The sequence below is a fragment of the Bos indicus genome, chromosome 23 (assembly GCF_029378745.1).
Source record: "Bos indicus isolate NIAB-ARS_2022 breed Sahiwal x Tharparkar chromosome 23, NIAB-ARS_B.indTharparkar_mat_pri_1.0, whole genome shotgun sequence".
NCBI classification, from domain to species: Eukaryota; Metazoa; Chordata; class Mammalia; order Artiodactyla; family Bovidae; genus Bos; species Bos indicus.
The window spans coordinates 4,555,260-4,580,111 of NC_091782.1; the positions used below are offsets into that span (position 1 = coordinate 4,555,260).

Here is a 24,852-nt window from a genome sequence, read left to right on the forward strand (position 1 = left end):
TACCTACCTTTTAATGAAAACTGAATGTGATGTATTCGTCTTGAAGTATTTGGGGAAGGGGACGTGTGTGTATCAGTAAGCACTAGCAGATAGTCTATAGTTGCACTAAAAGAATCAATACACTGGTTATCCTTGTTAGTGAACAAAATGCAATCTAAATAAAGGTATTTCATATGTAATATTAGGAAAAATGCTCAATGCTGAAAAGTTTTCAGTGAAACAGCTACTTTTTAATTATTGAAGACATATAAATTGGTATCTCCCATACAAAAAACTTTGGAAACATATCAAGCCATGAAAATGCATACACCCTTTGACTCAGTAAAACCAGTTGCTAGCAATTTATATAAAGAAAATCGGAAACAAAAGAAGGGAAAAGCTCGGTGTGCGTAAATCTGTTGCATTGATAAGCAACAAACTGGAAACCACCTAAACGTTCAGTAAGTGGAATGGGAGGCAATTGTATAACTACACGGGATAATGGTTTGTAAGTTGAGAATTAAAAGCAAACTTTAAAACAGCATTTTTCTTTTTAAAGGCAAATTACAACATCGTATTTCTCTAATGATTAAAACTTTAAAGAAATGATGCATTTTGAAACAGAAAGTAATGAAGTAGTAGAGTGGCAAAATCAGAGGCGGAGTCTCCCATCTTATGTCATGTTTTCACATCTTACCAAGAAATGCATATTAGGAGTTGCGTAAGTCTTTAAGTTCAAAATAATTTGATACAGATGACTAAAAACCTGCTGAATGAAGGTGATGTGATGTAGCGAAGGTTCCCTCCCATCCCTCCAAGCTCACTGCCGGGCTCACAGCAGAGGCGCGGTCAGTCACTGTGTGGCTGCTTTAGGGACAGGCTGGCTGGTCAGCCGAAAGCCCTGTGTGCCCACGTGTCTGTAGACAAAGTCCAGGAGATAACCATAATGCGTCTGCTCCGAGCCAAGCACTTGTTTCCCCACATGCTGTTATCCACAGAATAGTAAAATATATATATAGGAGGTGCTAGATCCTAGTAGAAGACAAGAATTCAATCTAAAAACTTCTAGAAAGGTAATCAAAATATTTCTAATTTTGTTATTCACAAAACTAACAACACTGAGATATTTTGTTCTTCAGAAATAACTATCAGTATCAAATGAATTATATATGACATACACAACTATTATCATTTAAGATAGTTCTTTATCGTTTTTACATGATTGTTTATAAGGACTGTTAGGTTTGAACACTAGTTGAATCTGGCTTCAGCGTTCTGCTGCAGCGTTTTGGAAGCAGCTCCTTTAGAATGCTCCAGCAGCTTGATGGCCTTGTCAGCGTTTTCAATGTTCCTAAGCAGGGTCTCTAGTCGTCTCTTAATTTTCTTCTGGTCCTCGAGAGCGCAGCCGATCACGATGGACTGGAACTTCTGGTCCACCGGCCCCGCAGGCACCTCGGAGGAACACGCGCTGTACAGCGACATCAGGTGACTCCGGGCGTTTCCCAGGTCATCCAGAAACTTGCTGACCACCTCATCGATGATCCGCGTGGCGTGCTTGAGGGACTCCTGCTGCTGGGGACTCCTAATTGTTTCTACTGAAACCTCCACAGTCAGGGTTCGTCCCATCAGACGGTTCGCAGTCAGATTTAATTCTTCTCGTTCTCCTAATCATAAAAAGTTTGAAATATGAATCAATATGAGACACACCTACATCTATGTCAGGAACACTAAGACATTTGTGTGTGGTTAAATCTAGCCTGCGAGCACCTATACATGTCTTAAAGGTATATACTGTTAGCAATAAGATTAACTTAGGATGCCAGGGAAGACTGAGGGCAAGAGGAGAGAGAGGAGGGCGAGAGAGGATGAGACGGCTGGATGATATCACTGACTCAGGGGACAGGAGTCTGAGCAAACTCAGGGAGATGATGAAGGACAGGGAGGCCTGGTGTGCTGCGGTCCATCGGGTCACAAGGAGTCCCCCGAGCAACTGAACAGCATCAGCAGTGAAGAGGATCAGCCTGGACACCAGGTGACTACTGTGGTCATCGTGTCTGCAGAGGCTGGGGCGGGTGTGCTGGTCAGAGCAGGAAATTGTGCCCTGCATCTACAGGACTATGTGCACTAGAGGAGGAAATACCTTTCCTTCTGCCTCTCTGAGCTTTTGGCTGAGACCTTGTGATCAGACAGATTAACAAGCAAAAACAAAACCAGAACCTTATTACCGTGTAGAGCTCATGTATACATGAGACCCCCAGGGAAACTGAGTAACTCCTGGAGATGGCCCAGGCCTCCATCCTCAGGTAGAGATGAGGGGAGAGGCGAGTTTCAAGGGCCCCAGAAAGAGGACCAGAGGTGAGGTTTTCGTGGAGACCCCTTATAAGCGGAGGTTTCAAATGTACATTTCCCTTACAAAACTGTGACCGTGTCTATTTCCAGAGCTGCTCCTGTGCCTGTGGTTTCTCAAAAATGACCAGCCCCAATAATCATTATGGCAGAGGCATGTTTTGGGCGGCACATCCCGTGCCTGTGAGCACACCGTGCCCGGCTCTGGCGGAGGAAACAGAGCCAAGACCCTGGAAGAAAGGCTGGCCCTAAACGAGGCGCTGACCTCATCCCGTCCGACCAACTCGGCCTGTGGTCTGAATCTTGGCCAGCAGGAGGAGGGTGCTGGGTCATCCTCTGCTTATTTGGAAACAAGAAATCTGCGCCGCTCTGTGTAACGCCTTCCAAGTTCACTGCTGGTTGGCCAGGACGAGGGGCAGAAACGCTGACCCACTGAGGCCGTGTGAGGGTCGTGGCGCACCAGCCCCACGACCCGGGGGCGGTCAGGGGGCACACCCAGCCCCCCCGGGGCGGCCCGCCCTCTCTCCAGAAGGGGCTGCAGGGGCGCCCGACCCCCGTCACGCCTCCCCCCACCCGCTCCTGTCCTCTGTGCGCCCCGCTCCCCGCGCGGGCTCACCGTCACTGATCTGCCGCATGTCCTGGCTGTTCTGGATGCTGTGGATCATCTCTAGGAGCACCTCCTTCTCCTGCTCCACGGCCGTGGCCGCCTCCCGCAGAGCCTCCACCCTGCGGGCAGGGACACAGTCAGTGCATGGAAGCCTCGTGCGCCCGCCCCGTCCCCCTCTCCGTCCAGCTCAGCTGTCAGGATGATCGGGGCACGCCCCTAACGCTTCACTCTCTTCTTTCCTATTCTGTCCTTTTTTCCTTCTTCATCCGCTTGCCCCGTGGCTCCTAGTTGCCTCCCTGCTCACAGGGCAAGCATTCTGTTTAGTGCTTTTCTATTTGTAGATAAAAACCTGTACTTGTTTACTCGTCACTGCTTCTTCACTCAGCAGCATATTTCTCTAAGACCCGCCGGGTTCCCTTGTTGCCCAGCCCCCAGCTCCCCTCACCACCCACCCGACTCCTGTCCCCTCGTGGCCCTGAAGACAGGCCCACCCCAGGGTGGCACAGCTGAGACCCAGGGTGTGTCGCCCTGGGGACGCCTCTCCAGAGCAGGCGCTCGGGGCGCCCCTGGGTCCCAGGAACCCCACCAGCACTCGCGTCCCCCAGTTGACAAGCGGTGTGTCAGCACTTAATCTGTGTTTCTTCACTGCTAATAATTTTGGACATCTCTTTGTATCCCTGTGAGCCTGTTCACAGCCGTTGCCTATTTTGCTCTTTCTTATTTAAACTGGGGTTACTGTCCTCTTGAGTTATCTCCCATCCAACCCCATATAATCTGTATCTGGGATGTCCTTCACTGAACACAGAGCCTTACTCTGAAGTGATCAGACCCATCTTTTCCTTGGTTTTGTTTTGCCTTCTGGCTCTCGCAGTGAAGTTTTGTTTCAGGGTCCTCCCGTCCTGAGATTGGGACGTACTTGCCTGCATCTCCTATTAACTTACTCTTTCACTTTTCTCATACTCATGTCTTCATCCATCCAGAATCCACCTCTGTTTATGATTAGATAAGGATTTTGTTTTCTTTTTCTCCAAATAGTGAACCATCTTCCCCAACACTATCTACCCTAAATCCATCTTTTCCTCAATGATTTGCAGACTGTCTGCCTCTGAAATCGATTCCTAAGCACCACTTGCCCCAACTCCCCTCCCCACCGCCACCTAGACACACATTCACTTACTGCACAGATACACAACAGTGACTAAAGAATGAGGCTGTGAAATCATCAGAAAACAGAACCCTGTGTGTCTGAAGTGCCACAAGTAAATAAGTCACCAACTTATGCAAAATAAATATAAGACCCAGCTCCAGTCCTCTAGCACATGTTCCTGCCATACAAGGGGGTCCCTGCCCCACCCCAGCCACACGCAGGCCTCTTCCCCTACAGGCACCCACCTGTTACCCCCAAAATAGCACCAACACACTGTAAAGTCACAGGGTTTCAATTCTCGGGATACTAAATATATGTTGGACTCTGCTTGTAAGAGCCAGTAGAAGCACAGAGCTTGTAAGAACCTTGTGTGACAAATGTGGCTGGAAAGCAATCAGAACCATGAGAACTCTACAGGACAGTGACCACGCATCAGACGGCCTTCCAGCAGCAAGCATGGCGCGCTCACACCTTCCACACAAGCAGACTCTCGGCCTGGGCCACACGAAGGGGGTCGGGTGAGCACAAACAAGAAACGCGCTACGAAAGTGACTCTAGTATTGAAATGGCACACGAGTCACTGGTAGAGGAGACGATGATGAAAGAAGAGCTGAATTTTCCAGCACTCCTGAGTTTGTATTCAAATATAAGATGATAAAGAGAAAATTGTTCCACAAAGAAGTATAATAATAAGTATAATAATTTATAATAGTATGTTCATGGAGTTGTTAATAAGAAAATGGCTTGAAAGGAGACACTCCAGAAAAAATATTTAATAAATCTGTCATATAAAGATGTTTTGTCATTAAATGAAACCAAATATAGAGGAAATTGGACGGAACTTTTCTCCCAAGGTTAGAAATTGCCAGGCATTTTCCCTGTGAAAAACAGATTTTGTTTTTTCTAGACTTTTTAATATATGATTTTATGTAAACTTCATTTCACAGCAAAGATACAATTCCATTCTTCAGCATGTGGATCCCCAGGGCTTTCCGGCAGCGTGGCCCTCTCATCTGCTGCCCCTCACCTCCTGAACATTCTTTATCCCTGGCCCAGGTCCACTAGGTGATCCTTTTTCAAAAGCCAGTCCTTTTGGCAGAACGGTTTCCTTAGCAACTTCCTCCTTCCTCTCCCTCGAGGCGTTCGAAACTACATCTGTCTAGTGTATGCACTACATCACTGGCTTAGTTTTTTATTTTAAAAAGCTGGACCTGGGACTTCCCTGGTGGTTCAGTGGCTAAGACTCCAAGCTCCCAGTGCAGGGGGTCCAGGCTGGCCTGCTGCCCAGGGAACGAGACCCCACACGCTGCAACTGAAGATGCTGTGGGCTGCCGTGAACACTGAGGAGCCCGTGTGCTGCTGTGAAGACCCAATGCAACCAAGTATCCAAACGAGTATTTTCAAAAGCTGAACCTCTACTTAGTTTGCTTAAGTCATCTTGTTACTGTTTATCAGCTATTGGTCTTAATTCAACTCACGTGTGCTGTGTTCAGTCTCTTCAGTCGTGTCCAACTCTTTGTGATCCTATGGACTGTAGCCCGCCAGGCTCCTCTGTCCATGGGATTCTTCAGGCAAGAACACGAGTCGGTTGCTGTGCCCTCCTCCAGGGCATCTTCCCGACCCAGGGACTGAATTTGCGTCTCTTACCTCCCCTGCATTGGCAGGTGGGTTGTTTTTTTTTTTGTTTTTTTTTTTTACCACTAGCAACACCTGGGAAGCCCTAAATTCAACTCGTATACACATCTTTTTGTCTCTGTCCCTTGCGTTAGTTTTAGAACAGTTAATTACTGAATATTCAAATATTTCCCACCCGCCCTTCCGTGATTTCTCCTGGAACTTTGCCCACAAGAGCGTTAGCCCATTTCACTTTATCCTTCACCTTCTTAACACATCACTTGACAATGCTCCTTGGCAGAGGGGGCAGCTCTGTTTTTACTAGCAGATCCTTCAAGAGCTGTGTGTCCAAATTGGGAAAGAACCGATCCTCACAGCAAGGCTGGCCTGGGCTGTGCTCCTGGAAAACTCTCTGCATGAGATCACAACTAAGCTTTAACTACAGAGGAACTGTTCAGAATGTTCCGTGAGGACAAAATCTGGAGTGTGTGCCTCCTCAGCTGGTCTCGGCAGCCCGGGGACCAGGGGACGAGGTGCCGGGAGACACACCGGCCGCCCCGCAGGCGCCCCGGGCCGGGTGCGGGCCAGCTCCGCTGCTGCGTCCTAGCTGAGTGACCTCGAGCAGCTGCTGACGTTCTCTCTGCCTCAGTTTCCTAATTTATGACACGGGGATCATGAGACGGTATGTGTGACTGAATGAAGTCAACGTGGTAAAGAGATTAACTCACCAACTGACAGCACAGACTAAATTATGAGTTAATAGAGTCACAGAACTATGAATATGTAGGGCTGACTCCCACACCCTTTTCTAGGAAAAATCGGAGCATCCCTGGTCTCCGGTACCCAGGGGCCCTGGGACCAATCCCTGCAGTCAGCAAGGGACCACCACACGCAGCACACGCCCACAACTGGGGCGTGAACACCAGCTTCCGGGTGTTTCTATGCACTCAGCAGTATGAACTCAGGACTGTAAGTAACAAGGCTCCTAATCATCACCCAAATAGTAAGGAACACTCACTACTGAGACACTGGTGTTAAAGCGGGCCGCGGCTTTAGGGTCAGGAGCTAGTCCTGAGCAGGACGGCCTCAGGTGGCCGCCCAGTCCCTCTGGACCTTTACTGCTGCTAAAGGAGATAATGGATGTCCTCCTGCCTTGGAGGGTTTTGGAAGGTTCACATGATACAGTTTATGAGAAGTGACCTTTTAAATTACAGACTCTGACACAGTATTAACTGGGGTGCTGTCTTCTGGCTCCGGGGGTCACATCAGCCCAGCAGGAAACTCAGCTAAAGGACCCCGGCCCCTGCTCCCTTGTTCCTTGGCAGCCAAGCGCCCAGGAGGCCGCTCTGCGGACACTTGACAACAGCCGGCTCCCCGTCCCGTCCGTCTCCTGGGTTGCTCTCCACACCCTCATGGCCCAAGCATCTTCACCACCAGCCAGAGCTTCAGGGCCACTCACAGCCTGCAGAGATGGCATTCAACAGCCCCTGATCTAAATCCAGATCTAAGTGGAATTTTCACTTCTTTCAGTAAAATCATATACTATTCCTACACTTTGAAATATGACATAGTAACTCAAAAACTTCAGGCATAAAGCATTAAGCTCTACAGCCACTCCTCCTGAGCTCTTTTAACTTCTCAAGCCTCAATTTCCCACTTGGAGAATGAGGGTGACATAATTTCCCAAAAGGCACAGGACCTGTAAAGTCAGGCTGGTTAACTAAAATACCTGTTGGAGGGCATCATTTATGAATTATGATCACTGCTAAAATAGTAACAATTGTGAGCAAAGTGCTTGGAGCCACTGACAAATGGAAAAATCAGAGGCCATTTGCACTGGTCACGAAAACCCGTAGAGAAAGACATCACCTTTTTAGGAGGAAGCAAAAAAGGAGGTCTAGTTTCGTGCTAACCCATTAGAAACAACTGGAGTTTCTTCAGCGATTTGTCAGATGCCATCAAACATTTAAAAGCGCTTTAAACACCGTGGACACCAGTTCACATGGCAGGTCATGAAGCACTGAGCAGAATTCTGTTTTCGATTTCATGTGGAGAAAGTTTTTGCCGAAACGTACATTGGAGGGACAGTAAACCCAGACCTCTCGGTACAGTCTGTAATTTTCAGTATGCCTAGAACACTGCTTTATTAGCCACCTGTAACATGAAATTAAATGACAGTATTAATTAACACGTGAATGTCTCATTTCCTTTTAAACTTGATCTTCGGGGCCTTATTCTAGTTTCTAACAGCGCAGTGCTCTCTTCCATGACCCATGTGCCTTCATAAACTCTATTTTTACTTAACCTTCCAAAGCACTTCCTTAACTTTGTCAGCATCACTTTTTTTTAAAAAGAAAGAAGCAAAGCTCGTCAGTCTAAAACTAGAAAAGTCCTTAAAATGAACAATTGAACACACATTTATCAGTCTCAGCTCAAGGGTTAATTCAGCAAGTGATTAACCACTTGTACACGGTAATCAGAATTCACTTCACATTAAGGAAGCCCTGCTGCTGCTGCTGCTGCTGCTGCTGCTAAGTCGCTTCAGTCGTGTCCAACTCTGTGCGACTCCACAGATGGCAGCCCACCAGGCTCCCCCATCTCTAGGATTCTCCAGGCAAGAATACTGGAGTGGGTTGCCCTAGAATGTAGTATTTCAAACAAGAAACTTCCTTTTAAAGATTAGCACCTGCCCTATGTGAGGCATCAAGTCTTAGAACAATAACTCAGCTTCAAGAAAGGAACTGTGTCCTGTGCCGGAGCCTGGAAGAAAACATCCTTTCTTTCCAGCTAGGGAAGAGCCCCCCTGAAATGGCTGAGAACATGCCCTCAAAGTTCTTGAGACCAGAGACGCTGAGTCACTTGTTAACGCTGCTACATAAAATCGTCCACAGGAGCTGCTCTGCCTGTTCACCTGCTTCAGCTGGAGAAGGACCCTTGTCACTCTCCGTGAAATCATGGTGGTGGTGAGCGTCTCATTTTCTGAGAAGATATTGTTTCTTTCTGTAATAATATAATAAAAAGAACTATACAATAAATGACAAAAGTCAACATAAATATTAATAAATGATAGTAAGTGCCTCATTTGGTTATTAATGTACTTTACTAGCAAACAGACCCCTTGTCCTGTTTTGAGATAAAGCACATATGCAGCCCTTCTTAAAATTTTGTCTTACATATACTCCTTTGCTCACTCAGAGTCTGGTAACTATGGGAAAAATTCCCTGTGGTTTTAGGGAGTTTTGGACGCCTTGCTAAGATTTGCCTGTAATTACACCTGCACACAATTTACACGAACTTCAGTGACAATAAACAGTTATGGGAAGTACACAGAAGTCTTCATTCACTGTTAGAGAAAAAATTATTTCCCAAATTTCTTACAAATTATTTAGGAATCCTATACAAGCCGGTGACTACATTTGTCACTAAGGAGTGTCCCCGCACCGGTTTCTATAGGAATTGACAGCACAGCCTGGAAAGAATTTAGGAAAAGAGCCGGGTTGAGGCACTATGTGCTCTGGGAAAACTGGCAAAACAGGCTCTCAGGTTTTCAGGAAAATCTAAGGAACTCAGATTCCTGCATCTTCTCAAATTCAGAAAAGCACTAAAAGCCTTAAGGGAGACAGCAGCTCCTTCTGACCGGTGGTAACCTCTGCGCGCCTGACCCTGGGCCCTGCTCCAAAGTCACATCCTCGCTGACCTCGACCCGACCCTCGCCGCCAAAGCTTCCTTCTGTGCGCTGACCGCCGTGGACACGCCGACCACAGTGACACCCCGACCGGGAAGGGACACGCTGACAACAGTGACACCCCGACCGAGAGGGAGCGCTGCGGCTCGGGCTCTGGCGGCCGGGAAGGTGGGACGGCGCCCGGGGAGGCCGAGCGCCGCTTGGGGAGACACCTGTCCGCTGCTCTCGGGCCTGAGGCCAGACGGATTTTTCTGTTTTGCAAAGAGCTCGGTCGCCCAGCACATAAACCACTAACCGGCCCCGGTCCTAAAACCGCACGCGGCGGGGAGTGGGCCGGAACACCTGGCCCCACGCGGAAGGTTCTGGAAGCTCCGCGGCGGCACGGCCGTCGTCTCAAGTCACATCCCCCCGACCTCCTCTGTTCGGGGTCGCGCGGTCCCGGCGCTCGGGGCCAGCCGCCGAAGGGTGGGGGGGGGCCGCTCCGCCGACCCAGCGCTGCGCTGCCCTCAGCGGGGCCGAGGCTGCCCCGCCGCTCCGCCCTCGCCCGCCGCTGCGTCCCCGCGCGCCCCCAACCCCGCGCACCTGAGCTCCAGCTGGTCCAGGCTCTCGAGCAAGCGGCTGGAGCGGTCGGCCATGGACGAGGAGCGGCAGAAGCGGCCCTCGTTGGCCTTAGCGCTGATCCTCGCCTGAGCCATCTGCGCCGGCCGGGCGGCCCGAGGTCACCGCCGTCCCCACGCGCCAGCCGTCTCCTCGGACGCGCCGCCCGCAAACCCGAAGTCGGGGGCCGGGGAACCCAGGTGAGGGCGCGAGGGCTTGGCAGCCGGGCTCCGACCGCGCGTGCTGCCTCGGGGGCGGCGCGGTGGGGCGGCTCCGCGTGGCGCCAGGCCCAGCCCCGCCCCGAGCACGCCCCGGGGGCGAGGCCCGCGCCAACCACGCCCTCTCCCCGCCCCTACACGCGGAGGGCCCGCCCCCAAACATGGCCGGGGCGGGGCTCGCGTCAGCCACGCCCCCACCCAGCCTGGCCCGCGGGGACCCCGCCTCCGACCACGCCCTGGGGCGGGCTCGCGCCAGCCCCGCCCTCGCCCCGCCCCGGGGCCCTCCGCCGCGAGGAAGGGGTCTTTTGCGCAGCCGTGGTTCCTGGGCACCTTCCCGAGGTGAGAACAGGAGTCTGGACGCCAACAGCGAAGCCTACAGAGCAGAAAACAAAAAGCCGCCCTGTCCAGCTGCGTGTAGGGGGCAAGGTGAACCTCACCGTTTTCACACCCACTCTCATGAAAGCATTTGTAATGACTTCTCTGTTTAAAAGCTACTGGTTGGAATTCAAGTGAAATGATTGTTATTTAAGACCGTTTCAAGCCCCATTTGTATAAACCTCCTGTTATGAGAAGACCATGGAGGCCGCTCGGCCACCGTGAAGGTCAGGGAGTAGTAGAGTGGTGGCGGGGCCGGGGCCTTTGCTCGCGTTTCCTCGTGGCTCTGCCCAGCAGTACACGGAGGGGATGCACAGGGCACCTGGAAGGGGATAATAACAGTTCAAGGCTGGAGCCCAGCCTTTAATCTGAGATCAAAGTCAAGGTACTTGAACAGAGATGAGGCCCCTAAGGCTAGATCCCAGTTCCTCTGAACTCTAAAAACTAATTCACAACTGCTGTAGGGGGTCATCTGGCCTCATTAGACGTTTTATCGTACCATGACAAACCTGGAATCCTTAGACATTTTGTAAATGTGCTGGACTCTCTCACACCTCAGACTCTGTGGATTCCAACTCCAGAGAATACCCAGGCCCATCTTCACTCCCCACTGGGCCAACATCCCAGCCCTGCCCTCCCATCTGGTCTGGTGCTGTTTGCACCACTGTCTGTGCTCAGCTCAGCAGCTACAGTGATCCAGAATAAGGCACAGCACAGCACTTCTCAGAAACCTTCAGCGGCTCCTCACTTGTAAAAAATGAGTAAAAGCTAAGGCCTTCAGAAGAGGCCTCAAAGGACTCTTGTCTCCAAGCTGCCTGCGCTAGCCTTACTTTGCATGTCTGGATAAGCTCACTCCCTGCCTTCAGGCCTTTGCTCAAGTTCACTAAGGACCCTGATCGCTCTAGTAGGAACAGCAAGCCCCCGTCCCCGGCCGCCCCCACCGGTCCTTCTCAGCTCATTCGGCTGTTTTCCTTCCTCATCTCAGCACCGCCCGCAGGTGTGCCCCACTGCGGAGGTGAGGGCTTCCTTTTGCTCACTGATGTATTTCAAGTGCTTAGAATAGTAGCTGACAAATATAAGTACTCAATAAATACTTTGTGAGTGAAAGAATAAATGGTTTAAAAGAAATTTAAAGGAAAAATATTGATGGAAAAAAAGAAAGCTCTTTAAGTTGAGGCCTATGCTATTGAGTCTCTGGTTACCCTGCCCGAGGGAGTCCAGGAGAGTCCTTGCACCTTGTTCTTGGGAGAGGTCTGAGTGACCAAATGGTCAGGAGGACAAGGAGACAGAAGGAAGGGTTGGGCTGGTAGGATACCAAGCATCCAAAAACAAACTCTTTAAGGGAGGAATTTTTATTTAAGACAGTCAATGATACCACCAACCAGACGCTGTCAGTACATTACCTATATATCCTTTTAAAAATAAACACTGTCATTCATTTTTTTGACAAAAGCAGTTATTCAGGTATAAAAAGGCATCACGATAAAAACTTTTTAAAAGAAAAAAAAACCTATCACAGTAAAATGAAAAACGAATAAAAGCAAACAAGTAAGCATCGTTGTCAGAAACATTCTCTTGATAATATTCCCCATTACTTTGTGTGACATCCACTCTCCTCCATGTGTCTAAATTAAGTTCAAATGAGTAAGCTGGATTTAGAAAAGGCAGAGAAACCAGGGATCAAATTGCCAACATCTGCTGGATCATTGAAAAAGCAAGAGAGTTCCAGAAAAACATCTATTTCTGCTTTATTGACTATGCCAAAGCCTTTGACTGTATGGATCACAATAAACTGTGGAAAATTCTGAAAGAGATGGGAATACCAGACCCCCTGACCTGCCTCTTGAGAAACCTATATGCAGGTCAGGAAGCAACAGTTAGAACTGGACACGGAACAACAGACTGGTTCCAAATAGGAAAAGGAGTACGTCAAGGCTGTATATTGTCACCTTGCTTATTTAACTTCTGTGCAGAGTACATCATGAGAAATGCTGGGCTGGAGGAAGCACAAGCTGGAATCAAGATTGCCAGGAGAAATATCAATAACCTCACACATGCAGAAGACATCACCCTTATGGCAGAAAGTGAAGAGACACTAAAAAGCCTCTTGATAAAAATGAAAGAGGAGAGTGAAAAAGTTGACTTAAAGCTCAACATTCAGAAAACGAAGATCATGGCATCTGGTCCCATCACTTCATGGGAAATAAGATGGGGAAACAGTGGAAACAGTATCAGACTTTATTTCTTGGGCTCCAAAATCACTGCAGATGGTGACTGCAGCCATGAAATTAAAAGACACTTACTCCTTGGAAAAAAAGTTATGACCAACCTAGATAGCATATTGAAAAGCAGAGACATTACTTTGCCAACAAAGGTCAGGTATGGATGTGAGAGTTGGACTGTGAAGAAAGCTGAGCCCCAAAGAATTGATGCTTTTGAACTGTGGTGTTGGAGAAGACTCCTGAGAATCCCTTGGGCTGCAAGGAGATCCAACCAGTCCATTCTGAAGGAGATCAGCCCTGGGTGTTCCTTGGAAGGAATGATGCTAAAGCTGAAACTCCAGTACTTTGGCCACCTCATGCGAAGAGTTGACTCACTGGAAAAGACTCTGATGCTGGGAGGGATTGGGGGCAGGAGAAAAAGGGGATGACAGAGGATAAGATGGCTGGATGGCATCACTGACTCGATGGACTTGAGTTTGAGTGAACTCCGGGACTTGGTGATGGACAGGGAGGCCTGGCGTGCTGTGATTCATGGGGTTGCAAAGAGTCGGACACGACTGAGCGACTGAACTGAACTGAAACATGATTTTTAATTTTGTAGTAAGCAGAAATACAATCAGTGACAATTATTAAAACATTAAGCAACCCAATGACCTTAAGGATCATGATGACTACCCCTTCCCCACTGTGTCACTCTGGACCATTCACACATGAGTGTCCCAGCAACACAGCGCCCCTGCCCAGCAGGCGCCTCCAGCACAGCCGTCTCCTGGACACCCGTTCACCTCCCACTGCTGAGCAGGCTCCCCAGACGTCTTTAAGCTCTGTAACCACCTCCCAAAGCCTTAACCTACTCTTAACAAATTAACAGTACAGTGTGCTCGCTTTGGAAAAATGACTACGGCATTCTCAAGCTATGACGTCTACTTAAAAAGCAAGCACGGAGGACAGAACTGACAGCTTAAGAAAGAAAGAACACAAACTGGTTTCCAATGTGGACTGAAAAGACTATATGATAATAATAAAACAAGTCATACTATTTAACACTTAATTATCTAGTTGCAGAGAAAGACCAAAGTTCTAGCTATGATATTTTTTGTCTTAAAGAAAAATTTATATTTATAGAAAAATTTAAGTTTGGTAAATAATTACTACTCAAAATTTTTAGGGATGACATTTCTGGTCAAATAACATGAAGTATATTCACAAAGATTGTATGACAAGCCCCTTTTTAGTCTTCTAATTATATAACATTTTTTATTATTCATCATGGGGCTTCAACATTTAAAAATTAAATATGTAATACCAACTGTAGGACACTGATATTTTAATGAATAACTAACATGAAGATACTTCCATATGAATTAAAAATTTTAAAGGGTTAAGGAAGATTACTCCTGAGTAGACTTTCAACATTATTTTCTAAAGAATACTATGTTTACAGAAATATATATATATATATATATATATATAAAAGGACTAATATTAAAAGTATGCCTAATTCTATGCAAATACTTTTACATCATTCCCTTTAAACAGAAAATAATACAAGTCATATGAAAGTCGAAGTAGGTAAAAAGAATGGAAAAACTTTCTTTTTACTACTTTCAAAGAAATTAGGTTGGTTTTCTTTTTCATTCCAGCAATGTACAGCTCTAATTAAAGCAGGACTATACATCTCAGTGAAAGCCACAAAGAACATTGCTGATAAAATTCTTCATCTGTTTTCACAATCAGTTTCCATTGCTCTCTTCCAATAATCATAAAAAGACCTCAAAGATAATATATATTAGTGCCACATGAGAAGTAAAATTTACAGAAAAAATGAGCTATGATAGTTTTATTTATATTCATTTTCACTCTTAAAAAAATAAACTAGAATTATCTGTACAGTACAATTAAAATTAAAGAACCAATTCTATTTGGGAAACATAAACAATAGTCAAGGGCTTCTTTATTTCTTTTTTTAAAATCCTTTTAACCTAAGTATATGAATTCAAGGTTACCTGGGAAACATGATACCTATATTAGAATATATAATTTGTATTTGCATTAACATATATTCTGTTCCTCTATACATTTTTGCAAATGGCACAAAAACACAAAGCAATATCAGAGTTTGAACATACAAAAGCAAAAACAGTGTGTTTTCAAATACATTTGTACTAGTAGGTCTGTGGTCTCCTTTAGAAAACAAACTCAAGAATTCATCATCCTGAGTCTCTTCAAGGCCACTTGATGTTGTGTGGTAATACCTTTAGTTACATTTCCTCAAGACTTCTTCTAATAGCTTCTTCTAATTCCACATCTGCATTAAAAAAGAATATTTTAACATTTAGGGCAGAAAACTGATAAAAATGTACTTAATGTAAGTCTCATCAACTACATCTGTATTTTCAGGAAGAAAAGGAAATACAACTTGGAGAAACTGAAGATAACTTTGCAGTTTCTTCATCATAAAATTTGACTTTTGAAATATGAGAATCTGGATATGATCTTAAACTGAATTACAGTATATCTGAGCTTAAAATGCTAAGAAACTTATTAGTTATTTCCATTTAGGGACATAGAAAGACAACAAACTTCGAGAATGACTGACAGGTATTCACCAGACTTAACAGGGGAAAAAAGAGTATCTATTTCCAAAAAAGATTTGAGGTAATACATATAAAACTTACCAGTAGAAAAAGAAAGGCAAAATCATGAAATGGCAAAACCTCAAAAGCTATTAAAATTTTAGTTTTAATTTTTCTAGTATCTAAGACAAAGAGTCAAATTCAAGGCTATATAATATCCTCTGAGAAGCATTTATTATATATACATATGCACTCACTGAACAAATTTATTGAATGCCCACTGTATATCAGGTACAAAATACAACAGTGAGCAAGACAGACATTCTTAGGTTCACTGGTCTTTTTCTCCATTTCCTGAGAATGATGCTAAAAACTCAAGGGGGTAATTAGGTGTCAAGTTTCTTGGCCTTCACTAGCTTTTCACACCAGATTTATCTAATCCTGTCCAGTCCATGGTCTCCCGCAGTCTACTGGGTTCACAAGCACAATAATTCCTCTAATATGCAGCCACCTCTTCCTATGAGCTGGGGCACTAGTGTTACATCGTTAGGAATTTAAAACACTACAAGCTACTCTACACTGTGTTAAAGCTAGATTCTAGGTCAGTGCATTGCCCTAAGATGAATTCAAAGGGATGAAGAAATGTACAGAAAAGCCAAGATGCTCTTAGCAAACAAAGAAGAAAAAGGTGACAAGATTTCTTTTTATGAAAACTTATTACAAAGTTATAGTAATTAAGAATGTGGTACCAGTGCAAATCCGACTGCCAGTGCAGGAGATGCGGGTTCGATCCCTGGGTTGGGAAGATCCCCTTAAGAAGGAAATGGCAACCCGCTCCAGTATTCTTGCCTGGGAAATCTCAGTCCATTGGGTCGGGTACCAAAGAATCGGACACGACTCAGTGACTAAACTACAACAAACCAGCCCAAGAACTGGTGAACAGACCAAACAGGCAGCACCGACAGCTCTATGGAAACCTGATCGATTACACGGGCAGCCTTGCAGAATGGTGGGGCAAGGTGGGGTTTTCAATACATGATGGAGGGAAACTGGTAGGCCACATGGAAAAAAAATAAATTTATCCCCACCTTATGGAATATACAAAAATACAGTTCAGATTTACTGTGTATTAACTGTGTAAGAGCAAAGGTGGAACAACAAACAGCAAAGAACATGGGACTATGTTCAGGACCTTAGTGTAGGGAAAGAATTAAACAGGATTCAAAAACATTATGAAAAAGAATGGTACTTCGGAATGCATTAAAATTCCTTTAATCCATCAAAAGGAGAGTGTAAAAAGACAAGACATAAAGAGAAAATATTTGCAATACACAGATCTTATACCTAAAAAGATTTTCAACCCAGAAAAATCAGTAAAAAGATAGTCAAAACTCAAGAAATCTGCAAAGACACTGGCAAAAGATGTCAAAAGGTCAAATAAACATTAATCATCAGAAAAATGTAAATTCAAACCACAAAAAAATGCCTACCACTAGGTAAAATTAAAAAGACCAATAATTCAATGATTAGTGAAAATGTAGATCAGTAGGAGCTCACACTCACTACTGGAATGAAAAAAAAATTCGAACAACCACTTTTGTAAAAAACCTTGCATAATCTACTAGAGCTGAATGTCAGCAAGTCTCCACCTCAGTATATATTCCTAGAAATGTGGAAATTATTTGCAACAGCCAACCCAATGTCTGTAAGTGATACATGAATTGATTTATGTGTAAAGTTATCTTACAGGTACTGGAAATGAACAAACCAAAGCTACATGCTAACAATCAGATGAATCTGTAAAACAGTGTTAACTAAAGGCATTCAGACCCAAAATATGAGTAATATAGACCATGACTGTGCTGTTCAATGTGATGCACACTGACTATATGTGGCTATTTGTGTTCTGATTAACTGAAATTAAGTGAGGGGGATGCTTCTAGGGAACTGACCATTGTGGGCTGAATTGTGCCCCCCTCAAGATATGTTCTTACCCTGGTATGCGTGAATGTGACCTAATTTGGAAATAGGGTCTTTGTGAGTGTGACCAAGTTAAGATGAGGTCACTAGGGTGAGCCCTAATTCAACATGACTGACGTCCTTATTGGAAGAAAATGCCACGTGAAGATGGACACACAGGTAGATGGTCCCGTGATGATGGACGCAGAGACAGATACATCTACAAGCCAAGGAATGCCTGCTGTTGGGTAAGGGAGTTAGAGAAGGCAAGGTTCAGAAAAAGATGGAAGCCGGCACTTTACAGGAACAGATCACCTTAAATGAGGCGAGAAGGGGCAGCAGTCAGATTAGTGAGCTGCTGCACTAACCCAAGAAAAGAGTAAGTATATATAGGCATATGTGTGGAAATCTACTGTCTTAAGGGGGCCTGTTCTTCTCCAAGGTTGTTCGGAGTAGTAATCTCTTGAACAGCTGGGGCAAGGAATTTTGGAGATCGGCCAGAGGCTGGACCGGCTGGAAGCTGGGCATAACCAACCTAATGTCCATTTTCCCTTTGGGTGATAGAGTTCTTTGTTTTGCATAGAATAGTGGGGAGGACCTGGAGGGGAGTTTTAACTCCAGGCTACCTCGAGCCATGCAACTTTCCTTCACCTACAGTTGACATTAACAACCAGAATCTGGGAGCAGGACCATGGCCCTACCAACAGCTTGACCTTAGATGGGTGAACGCGACGACTGTGAGACAATTTCTATTGTTTTAAGCCACCTCGTTTGTAGTACTTAGGTGAGCAGCCCCAGGAAATCAACCCACTGGTAATACTCTTTTTTAATCTGAAAGATGGTCACCTGTTTTGCGAGATGTTTTGTACAATTTCTGTGTGTATTATATACACATATACACACACAGAGAACCAAAAATCTGGAGGACCAGGGTATAAGTTGGGGAAAAGGATCAGAGCTGAAGTGTTCCAGAGTCCTTTTATTGTTTTATGGAGGCAGACAACATGTACATACACTTTAGTCTTTAAGTTACATATAAAAAATGTGATAAAATGCCAAGGTAACCACAGAAAGAACAGAAACAAATACACAGGATACACACCAACTTGAAAAAACAAAGAGGAAGCTAAGAATGAAATTGCAGAAGTAAATACAAAAACATTAATATCTCACAGTGAACTTACAGGAATTAAACTTGCCAGTTAGAATGGATAAAAACGAAAGCAACTAAATGGTTCCACTTCCAATAAACTTCCACTCTAACAGTAGAGTAGCTTATATTGGGGAGAAGGCAATGACACCCCACTCCAGTACTCCTGCCTGGAAAATCCCACGGACTGAGGAGCCTGGAAGGCTGCAGTCCATGGGGTTGCTGAGGGTCGGACACGACTGGGCGACTTCACTTTCACTTTTCACTTTCATGCAATGGAGAAGGAAATGGCACCCCACTCCAGTGTTCTTGCCTGGAGAATCCCAGGGATGGGGGAGCCTGGTGGGCTGCCGTCTATGGGGCTGCACAGAGTCGGACACAACTGAAGCGACTTAGCAGCAGCAGTAGCAGCTTATTGGATTAATTCTCCCCTAGATAACAATTATAAACTATTTTAAGGCACTAAAGAACAATAAAAATCAGGTAGAAATAGGACCGAAGTTAATTATTGAAATAAATGAATTACACAGGGCTAAATATGCAGCTTTACACCTTGTTTCTCATTTGCCTTAGGGCATGCCGACATCCCTGTGAAACAAGATGCAAACTGAGGAGTCAGACAGATGACAGAGGGTGCGAAGGGGAGGTGGTGGCAGGAGGGTAGGAACAGCAGAAAGAGATCCCAGCAGAAATGAGAAAGTAACAGAAGAGGATCCTCCGAATCTACAAATCGTTGGCTGACTTCTGAACTCTGTATACACGAGAAAGGAGCCGAGATTCTCGTGAGAAACAGCAGTCGGAAAGCTAAAAGAAGCAAGCGACTGCTGCCTGCTGTGGCGGAGAGAGAGTTTGGTGTCCGAGTCCAGCAAGTTAACTACCTACAAGAAAAAAAAAATTCCTCAGAGGAAGTTAACAGTATTCTGAGAATCTATAATTTACATCACAAACATCCAGCATACATCAAAAATCACGTGACTTGCAAAGAAAGAAGAAATGTGCCGCACAGTCAAGAGGAAGAGCAGACAAAAGAAACTGACACACAAGATAATCAAGCTACTGATTGGGATTAGCAGAAAAGAGATTTTAAGAAAAGTTAAAACTATTTTCAAGGACATAAGGTTGAGTGGATAAGAAATCTCAACAGAGAAATAAAAACTATTAAAGAGAAAACACAAGTTTTGAAACTGAAAATTTACTAAGTCAGCTTAACACTGGAGGTGGCAGAAGACTGAATAATAAACTTGAAGACTGGACAACAGAAGTGATCAAATATGAAGAAAAGAGAGAAAGAATACTGGAAGAAGATGACAAACCTGTGGGTAAATCTAAACCACAGAACATGCATAACTGGAGTTCCAAAAGAAAAGCAGACAGAAAGTGGGACAAACAATTGTGAAGAAATAATTGGGGGAAACTTATAAACTTAGAGATAACATGAAGCTAAGGAAACTCCAAGTAGATACAAAGATAGCTACATCCAGGGACATTACCAAAAACTGCTAAAATCCAAAGACAAAGAGGAAATATTAATAGCAATAAGAGGGAAAAAATGACATACGTGCATATAGGGGAGCAATAATAGAAATTATGGTCATTTGTCAGGACAAACAAAGGAGGCTGGCCACAAAACAAGAAAATGGAGCTCCAGCTCTAAAGTGCTGAAGAAAAAAACACTAGTTAACCAGAATTCTAAAGCCAGAGAAAATATACTTCAAAATTAAAGGGAAAATAAAGATATTTTCATAAATGAAACAATATTCAACACTAGCAAAACTGCATTACATTAATATAAAACAGGACAGGAAATTCTTTAGGCTGAAGAAAAAGGACATCAGATAGAAACCGTAATCTACTGGAAAGAATGAAAGGTCATTTGAAATGGTAACTATGTGGATAAATATTAAAAACTCTATTTCTTCTTTCCTTTCTTTAAAACTCAAAGCAATGTTTAGAGCAAAAAATAATATTTTCTTATAGTGTTTATAACAAAAGCCAAAGTATATATCTCATAACCGAGCAACCATAAAAAACTGGACAGATTGTCAGAGTAAATCAAAAAGTAAGATCAAACTTAGAGACGTAGTTTCAAATTCAGAATCAGATTTAGAGACGTAGTTTCAAAACAAAGATATAAATAGACTGAAAATAAAAGAATGGAAAAATATACACTGTGTCAATATTAAGCATAAGAAAGCTTGAGTAGCTATATTAATATCAAACAAAAACATTTTATGATAAAAGGTATTACCAGAGATAAAGAACAGTTCATAGTATCATAACGCTAAACAGATCAGTTTAGCACACATCAGAAATGTACATGCAACTAAAAACAGAACTTCAAAACACAAAATAACTAAAGAGAAAAAGTAAATCTACAATCCTTGATGAAGAAGCTCACTGTTACTACTGTGGTAACTGATAGGTTAACTAGATAAAAAAAAAATCACTGAGGATGAAGATCTGATATTATCAACCACCTTGACCTAACTGACAATCAAAAACAGAAATACATTCAAGTGCATACAGAATATTCATCAAGACAGACCACAGGTTGAGACACGAAAGTCTCAATAAATATCAAAAGTTTTAAATTTTACAGAGTATATTCTCTTACCACAACAAAATTAAATTAGAAATAATAAGACATTCAAATATTAATATTTGTAAATTCAACAATATATCTAAAGAGTCAATAGATCAAAGGAGACAATATAAGGAAAATTAGAAAATATTTCAAACTGATAGCAAAAACATGAAAATTTGTGGAACACAGTCAGTTCAGTCACTCAGTTGTGTCCAACTCTTTGCCACCCCATGGACTGCAGCACGCCAGGCTTCCCTGTCCATCACCAACTCCTGGAGTTTACTCAAATTCATGTCCATTGAGTTGGTGATGCCATGGGGACCATCTCATCCTCTGTCGTCCCCTGCTCCTCCTGCCTTCAATCTTGCTCAGCATCAGGGTCTTTTCCAGTGAGTGAGTTCTTCATGTCAGGTGGCCAAAGTATTGGAGTTTCAGCTTCACCATCAGTCCTTCCAATGAATATTCAGGATTGATTTCCTTTAGGATGGACTGGTTTGATCTCCTTGCAGCCCAACAGACTCTCAAGAGTCTTCTCCAACACCACAGTTCAAAAGCATCTATTCTTTTGACACTCAGCTTTCTTTATAGTCCAACTCTCACATCCATCCATGACTACTGGGAAAACCATAGCTTTGAGTAGATGGACCTTTGTTGGCAAAGTAATGTCACTGCTTTTTAATATGCTGTCTAGGTTGTGGAACACAGTAAAAAGTAGAAAGCTGACAAACTACAGTCTGTGGGCCAAATCCAGTCCACCAGTAACTTTTGTAAACTTCACTGTATACTTGACACTCCTTTGTTTATGTATTGAGAATAGCTGCTTTCATGCTATAATAGCAGAGTTGAGTAACTAACAGAGACCACAGGAACTACAAAGCCTAAAATATTTACTATCTAGTATTTTACAGAAAAAGCTTAAAGCTTGCTTATCCTGGCTTAGAGGGAAATAAACATCTTTAAATGTTTACATTTAAAAAATAAGGAAAAAAAATTCAATCAACAGTCTAAATGTCACATTAAAAAGCTATAAAAGATGACAAAATTTAAGCTCAAAGTAGAAGGAAGGAAATAATAAAGAGCAGAAATCAATGAAATGGAGAGCAGACCAAAAGGAGAGAAATTATCAACTAAAAACAGTTCACTCTTTGAAATGATCAAATAAACTGATAAACTTCAAGTTAGTGAAGAGGAAAACAAAAATTACCAATATTAGGGGAAAAATGAGATGATATCATCAGCAATCCTAAAGAAATAAAAAGTATATAATAAAGGAATACTACTATGAACAACTTCACACTGGTACATTTGACCATCAAGGTAAAATGGACAAATTTCTAGCAAAACATCATTCTCCAAAACTGACATGAAGAAGAAGAACAGGTCCTAGAGTGAATTTTCAACAAATCAGTGGAATAGGTAGCTCCAAACACCTGTCCTTCCACATACAACACTGAAATACATGCCTAAACTGTTGGGCAGAAACAACTTTCTCAAAAGTTTGGAAAATCCTCAAAGGGTCACAGCAACGAAGCAAACACTGAATCCAGACAAAGATCACACAAACACCAGTATGGGGACTGCCCTGGTGGTGAAGTGGATAGGAATCTACCTGCCAATGCAGGGGACACGGTTCCATCCCTATCTAGGAAGATTCCACACGCCTCAGAGCAACTAAGCCCACGCACCACAACCACTGAGCCTGTACTCCACAGCAAGAGAAGCCAGCGCAATGAGAGGCCCGTACACAGCAGTGACGAGTAGCCCCTGCTCACTGCAACTTGAGAAAGCCCACACAAAAGCAACAGAGACCCAGTGCAGCCAAAAACAAATAATTAAAAAAACAAACAAACAAACAGTGGGAAAGCCTAGTGGTATCTGCACTTGCCCTTTCCCCACCACCTCACTATCCCTCCCTGCAGCAGCCCATACTCCTGGTGTGGGACCCTCGTCCCTGGCTCCAGGCAGAGCAGAGCAGAGCAGAAGTCACAACTTACTGCTTTTGTTCTATCCTGTATCTGAAGGCATCGTCTATTTTACAAGCTCAGGCCCCACACTGGGCAGAAAAGCAGTCTGCGTGGCTCAGAAACACTGTGAGGCAGACAAAAAGCCCATGGCCTGGGGTAAAAGATGATGGGTGAGACATACAATAGAACACCTAATATCTGGGAGGAAAAGCCATGAAGAGAATTTCCTTGGGAAATTAGGGCATTCAAAAGCACCTCTGTGTCCTGGGGAATTCAGTAACCAGGCACATACCCAGTACAGGATGCACGCTCAGAAAATGCCTGAGAAGACACTGAGCCTTCGCCACTGGCTGGTCTGCAGGCTCAGTGCACGCTTGCGTGCTAAGTCACTCCAACTGTGCTGGACTCTTTGGCCTGCCAGACTCCTCCGTCCATAGGATTTCCCAGGCAAGAATACCGGAGGGGGTTGCCATTTCCTCCACCAGGGGATCTTCCCGACCTGGGGATGGAACCTGAGTCTCCTGTGGCTCTTGCAGTGCAGGCAGATTCTTTACCACTGTGCCACCAGGCTCAGTGCACAGCTGGCTAAATGTTGAAGGTGCTAGCACACAGCTGAAGCTCAGGAGAGATTGTTGTTTGCTCCTGGTATTCAAAGAAATCTCTGTCAAAACAATAGTTGAAAACAAGCTAAAGGAACAGAGACTTCAGTAACCAAAAATGACAAGGAGTATAGTTTTTGCAAAAATAATCTGGAACTAAGCACATGGACAATTACAGCCTTTGACAATCACAAACAGCACACCAAGGGGAAGACAGAGAATCTGATTTCCAAAGTACTACATTATAATATTTGCACATCCAATTTTCATCAAAAACACAAATAATACAAAGAAACAGTAAAGTATACAAAGTGAAAAAAATTGCATTAAATTGTCCCTGAGGACACCTAGATATTGAATTTACTAAACAAAGACTTTAAACCAGCTGTCTTATGTTCTAAGACCTAGAGTAAACCATGAGCAAAGCAGTAAAGGAAATTGTGAAAACAATGTATGAACAAAATAGAATATCATAAAGAGGTGGATATTATGAAAGGCCACCAAATAGAAATTCTGGAGCTGAAAAGTACAACTAAAGTGAAAAATCTGTTACAGGAGTTTAACAAAATTAAGCAGATAGAAAAAAGAATCAACAGAGTTTAAATGTCCCAAATTTGATAAAAGATATGAATCTACACATCCAAGAAGCCCAACAAACTCCAAACAGGAGAAACTCAAAGAGATTCATGTTGAAGACATGTTACGGTTAAACTGTCAAAAGCCAAAGTCAACAGAAGCAGCAAGAGGAAAGCAACTCATCACGTGTAAGCCGTTTCTAATAAGACGAACAGCTTATTTCTCATAAAGATCATGGAGGCCAGAAGACAGTGAGAGAACATATTTAAAATGCTATAAGAAAAAACAAACAAAAATCTGTCAAGTAAGAATTCTGTATCTACAAAGAATGGAGGAGTAATCAAGACTTTCCCAGACAAAAACTAAAGGAATCTGTTATTAGCAAATCTGCCCTCCAAGAGATGCTAAGGGAATCCTTCAGGTTGAAATGATAGGAAATTAGACAGTGATTCAAAGCTACATGAAGAAATATAGAACACTTACAGCAAATATGTCCTTGTTTTTCTCTGTTATGGCTAAGTCTGTATTTCCCTTATTCTCTTTTCTCTCTGCCTTTATTTCATTCTCTTTGAAAGAGAGGTAATATGACTAAATAAGAAAGAACTCAGCAATAGGAGTTAGAAGGCCTATACTAAATCATGCTCCACTCATTTG

The 24,852-nt window shown here is 43.9% G+C and overlaps 2 protein-coding genes across 6 annotated transcripts in view; both read right to left on the reverse strand.

Annotated features, from left to right (window-relative positions):
- Window positions 1–208: 208 nt before the first annotated feature.
- Window positions 209–10,250, reverse strand: BAG2 (BAG cochaperone 2). 2 transcript variants are annotated; one of them, XM_019985760.2, is made up of 3 exons: window positions 9,961–10,250; window positions 2,942–3,051; window positions 209–1,643 (listed from the first exon to the last, which is right to left on the reverse strand). In XM_019985760.2, the coding sequence occupies exons 1-3, from the start codon at window positions 10,071–10,073 to the stop codon at window positions 1,231–1,233; spliced, it is 636 nt and encodes a 211-aa protein (XP_019841319.2). In that variant the 5' UTR covers window positions 10,074–10,250; the 3' UTR covers window positions 209–1,230. The 2 variants fall into 2 exon arrangements, with proteins under 2 accessions (XP_019841319.2, XP_070633828.1); XM_070777727.1 differs by lacking the exon at window positions 9,961–10,250 and adding an exon at window positions 3,874–5,539.
- A 3,111-nt stretch (window positions 10,251–13,361) lies between these two features.
- Window positions 13,362–24,852, reverse strand: part of ZNF451 (zinc finger protein 451) — an 89,214-nt gene continuing 77,723 nt past the window's right edge. For 3 of the 4 annotated variants that reach the window (XM_019985725.2, XM_070777730.1, XM_070777728.1), the window contains one exon: window positions 13,362–15,098. In XM_019985725.2, the coding sequence (XP_019841284.2) occupies window positions 15,052–15,098 (47 nt within the window). In that variant the 3' untranslated portion in view covers window positions 13,362–15,051. Of the gene's footprint in view, window positions 15,099–19,008; window positions 19,354–24,852 lie in introns of those variants that run through there. The other variant, XM_070777729.1, reaches the window with a different exon arrangement.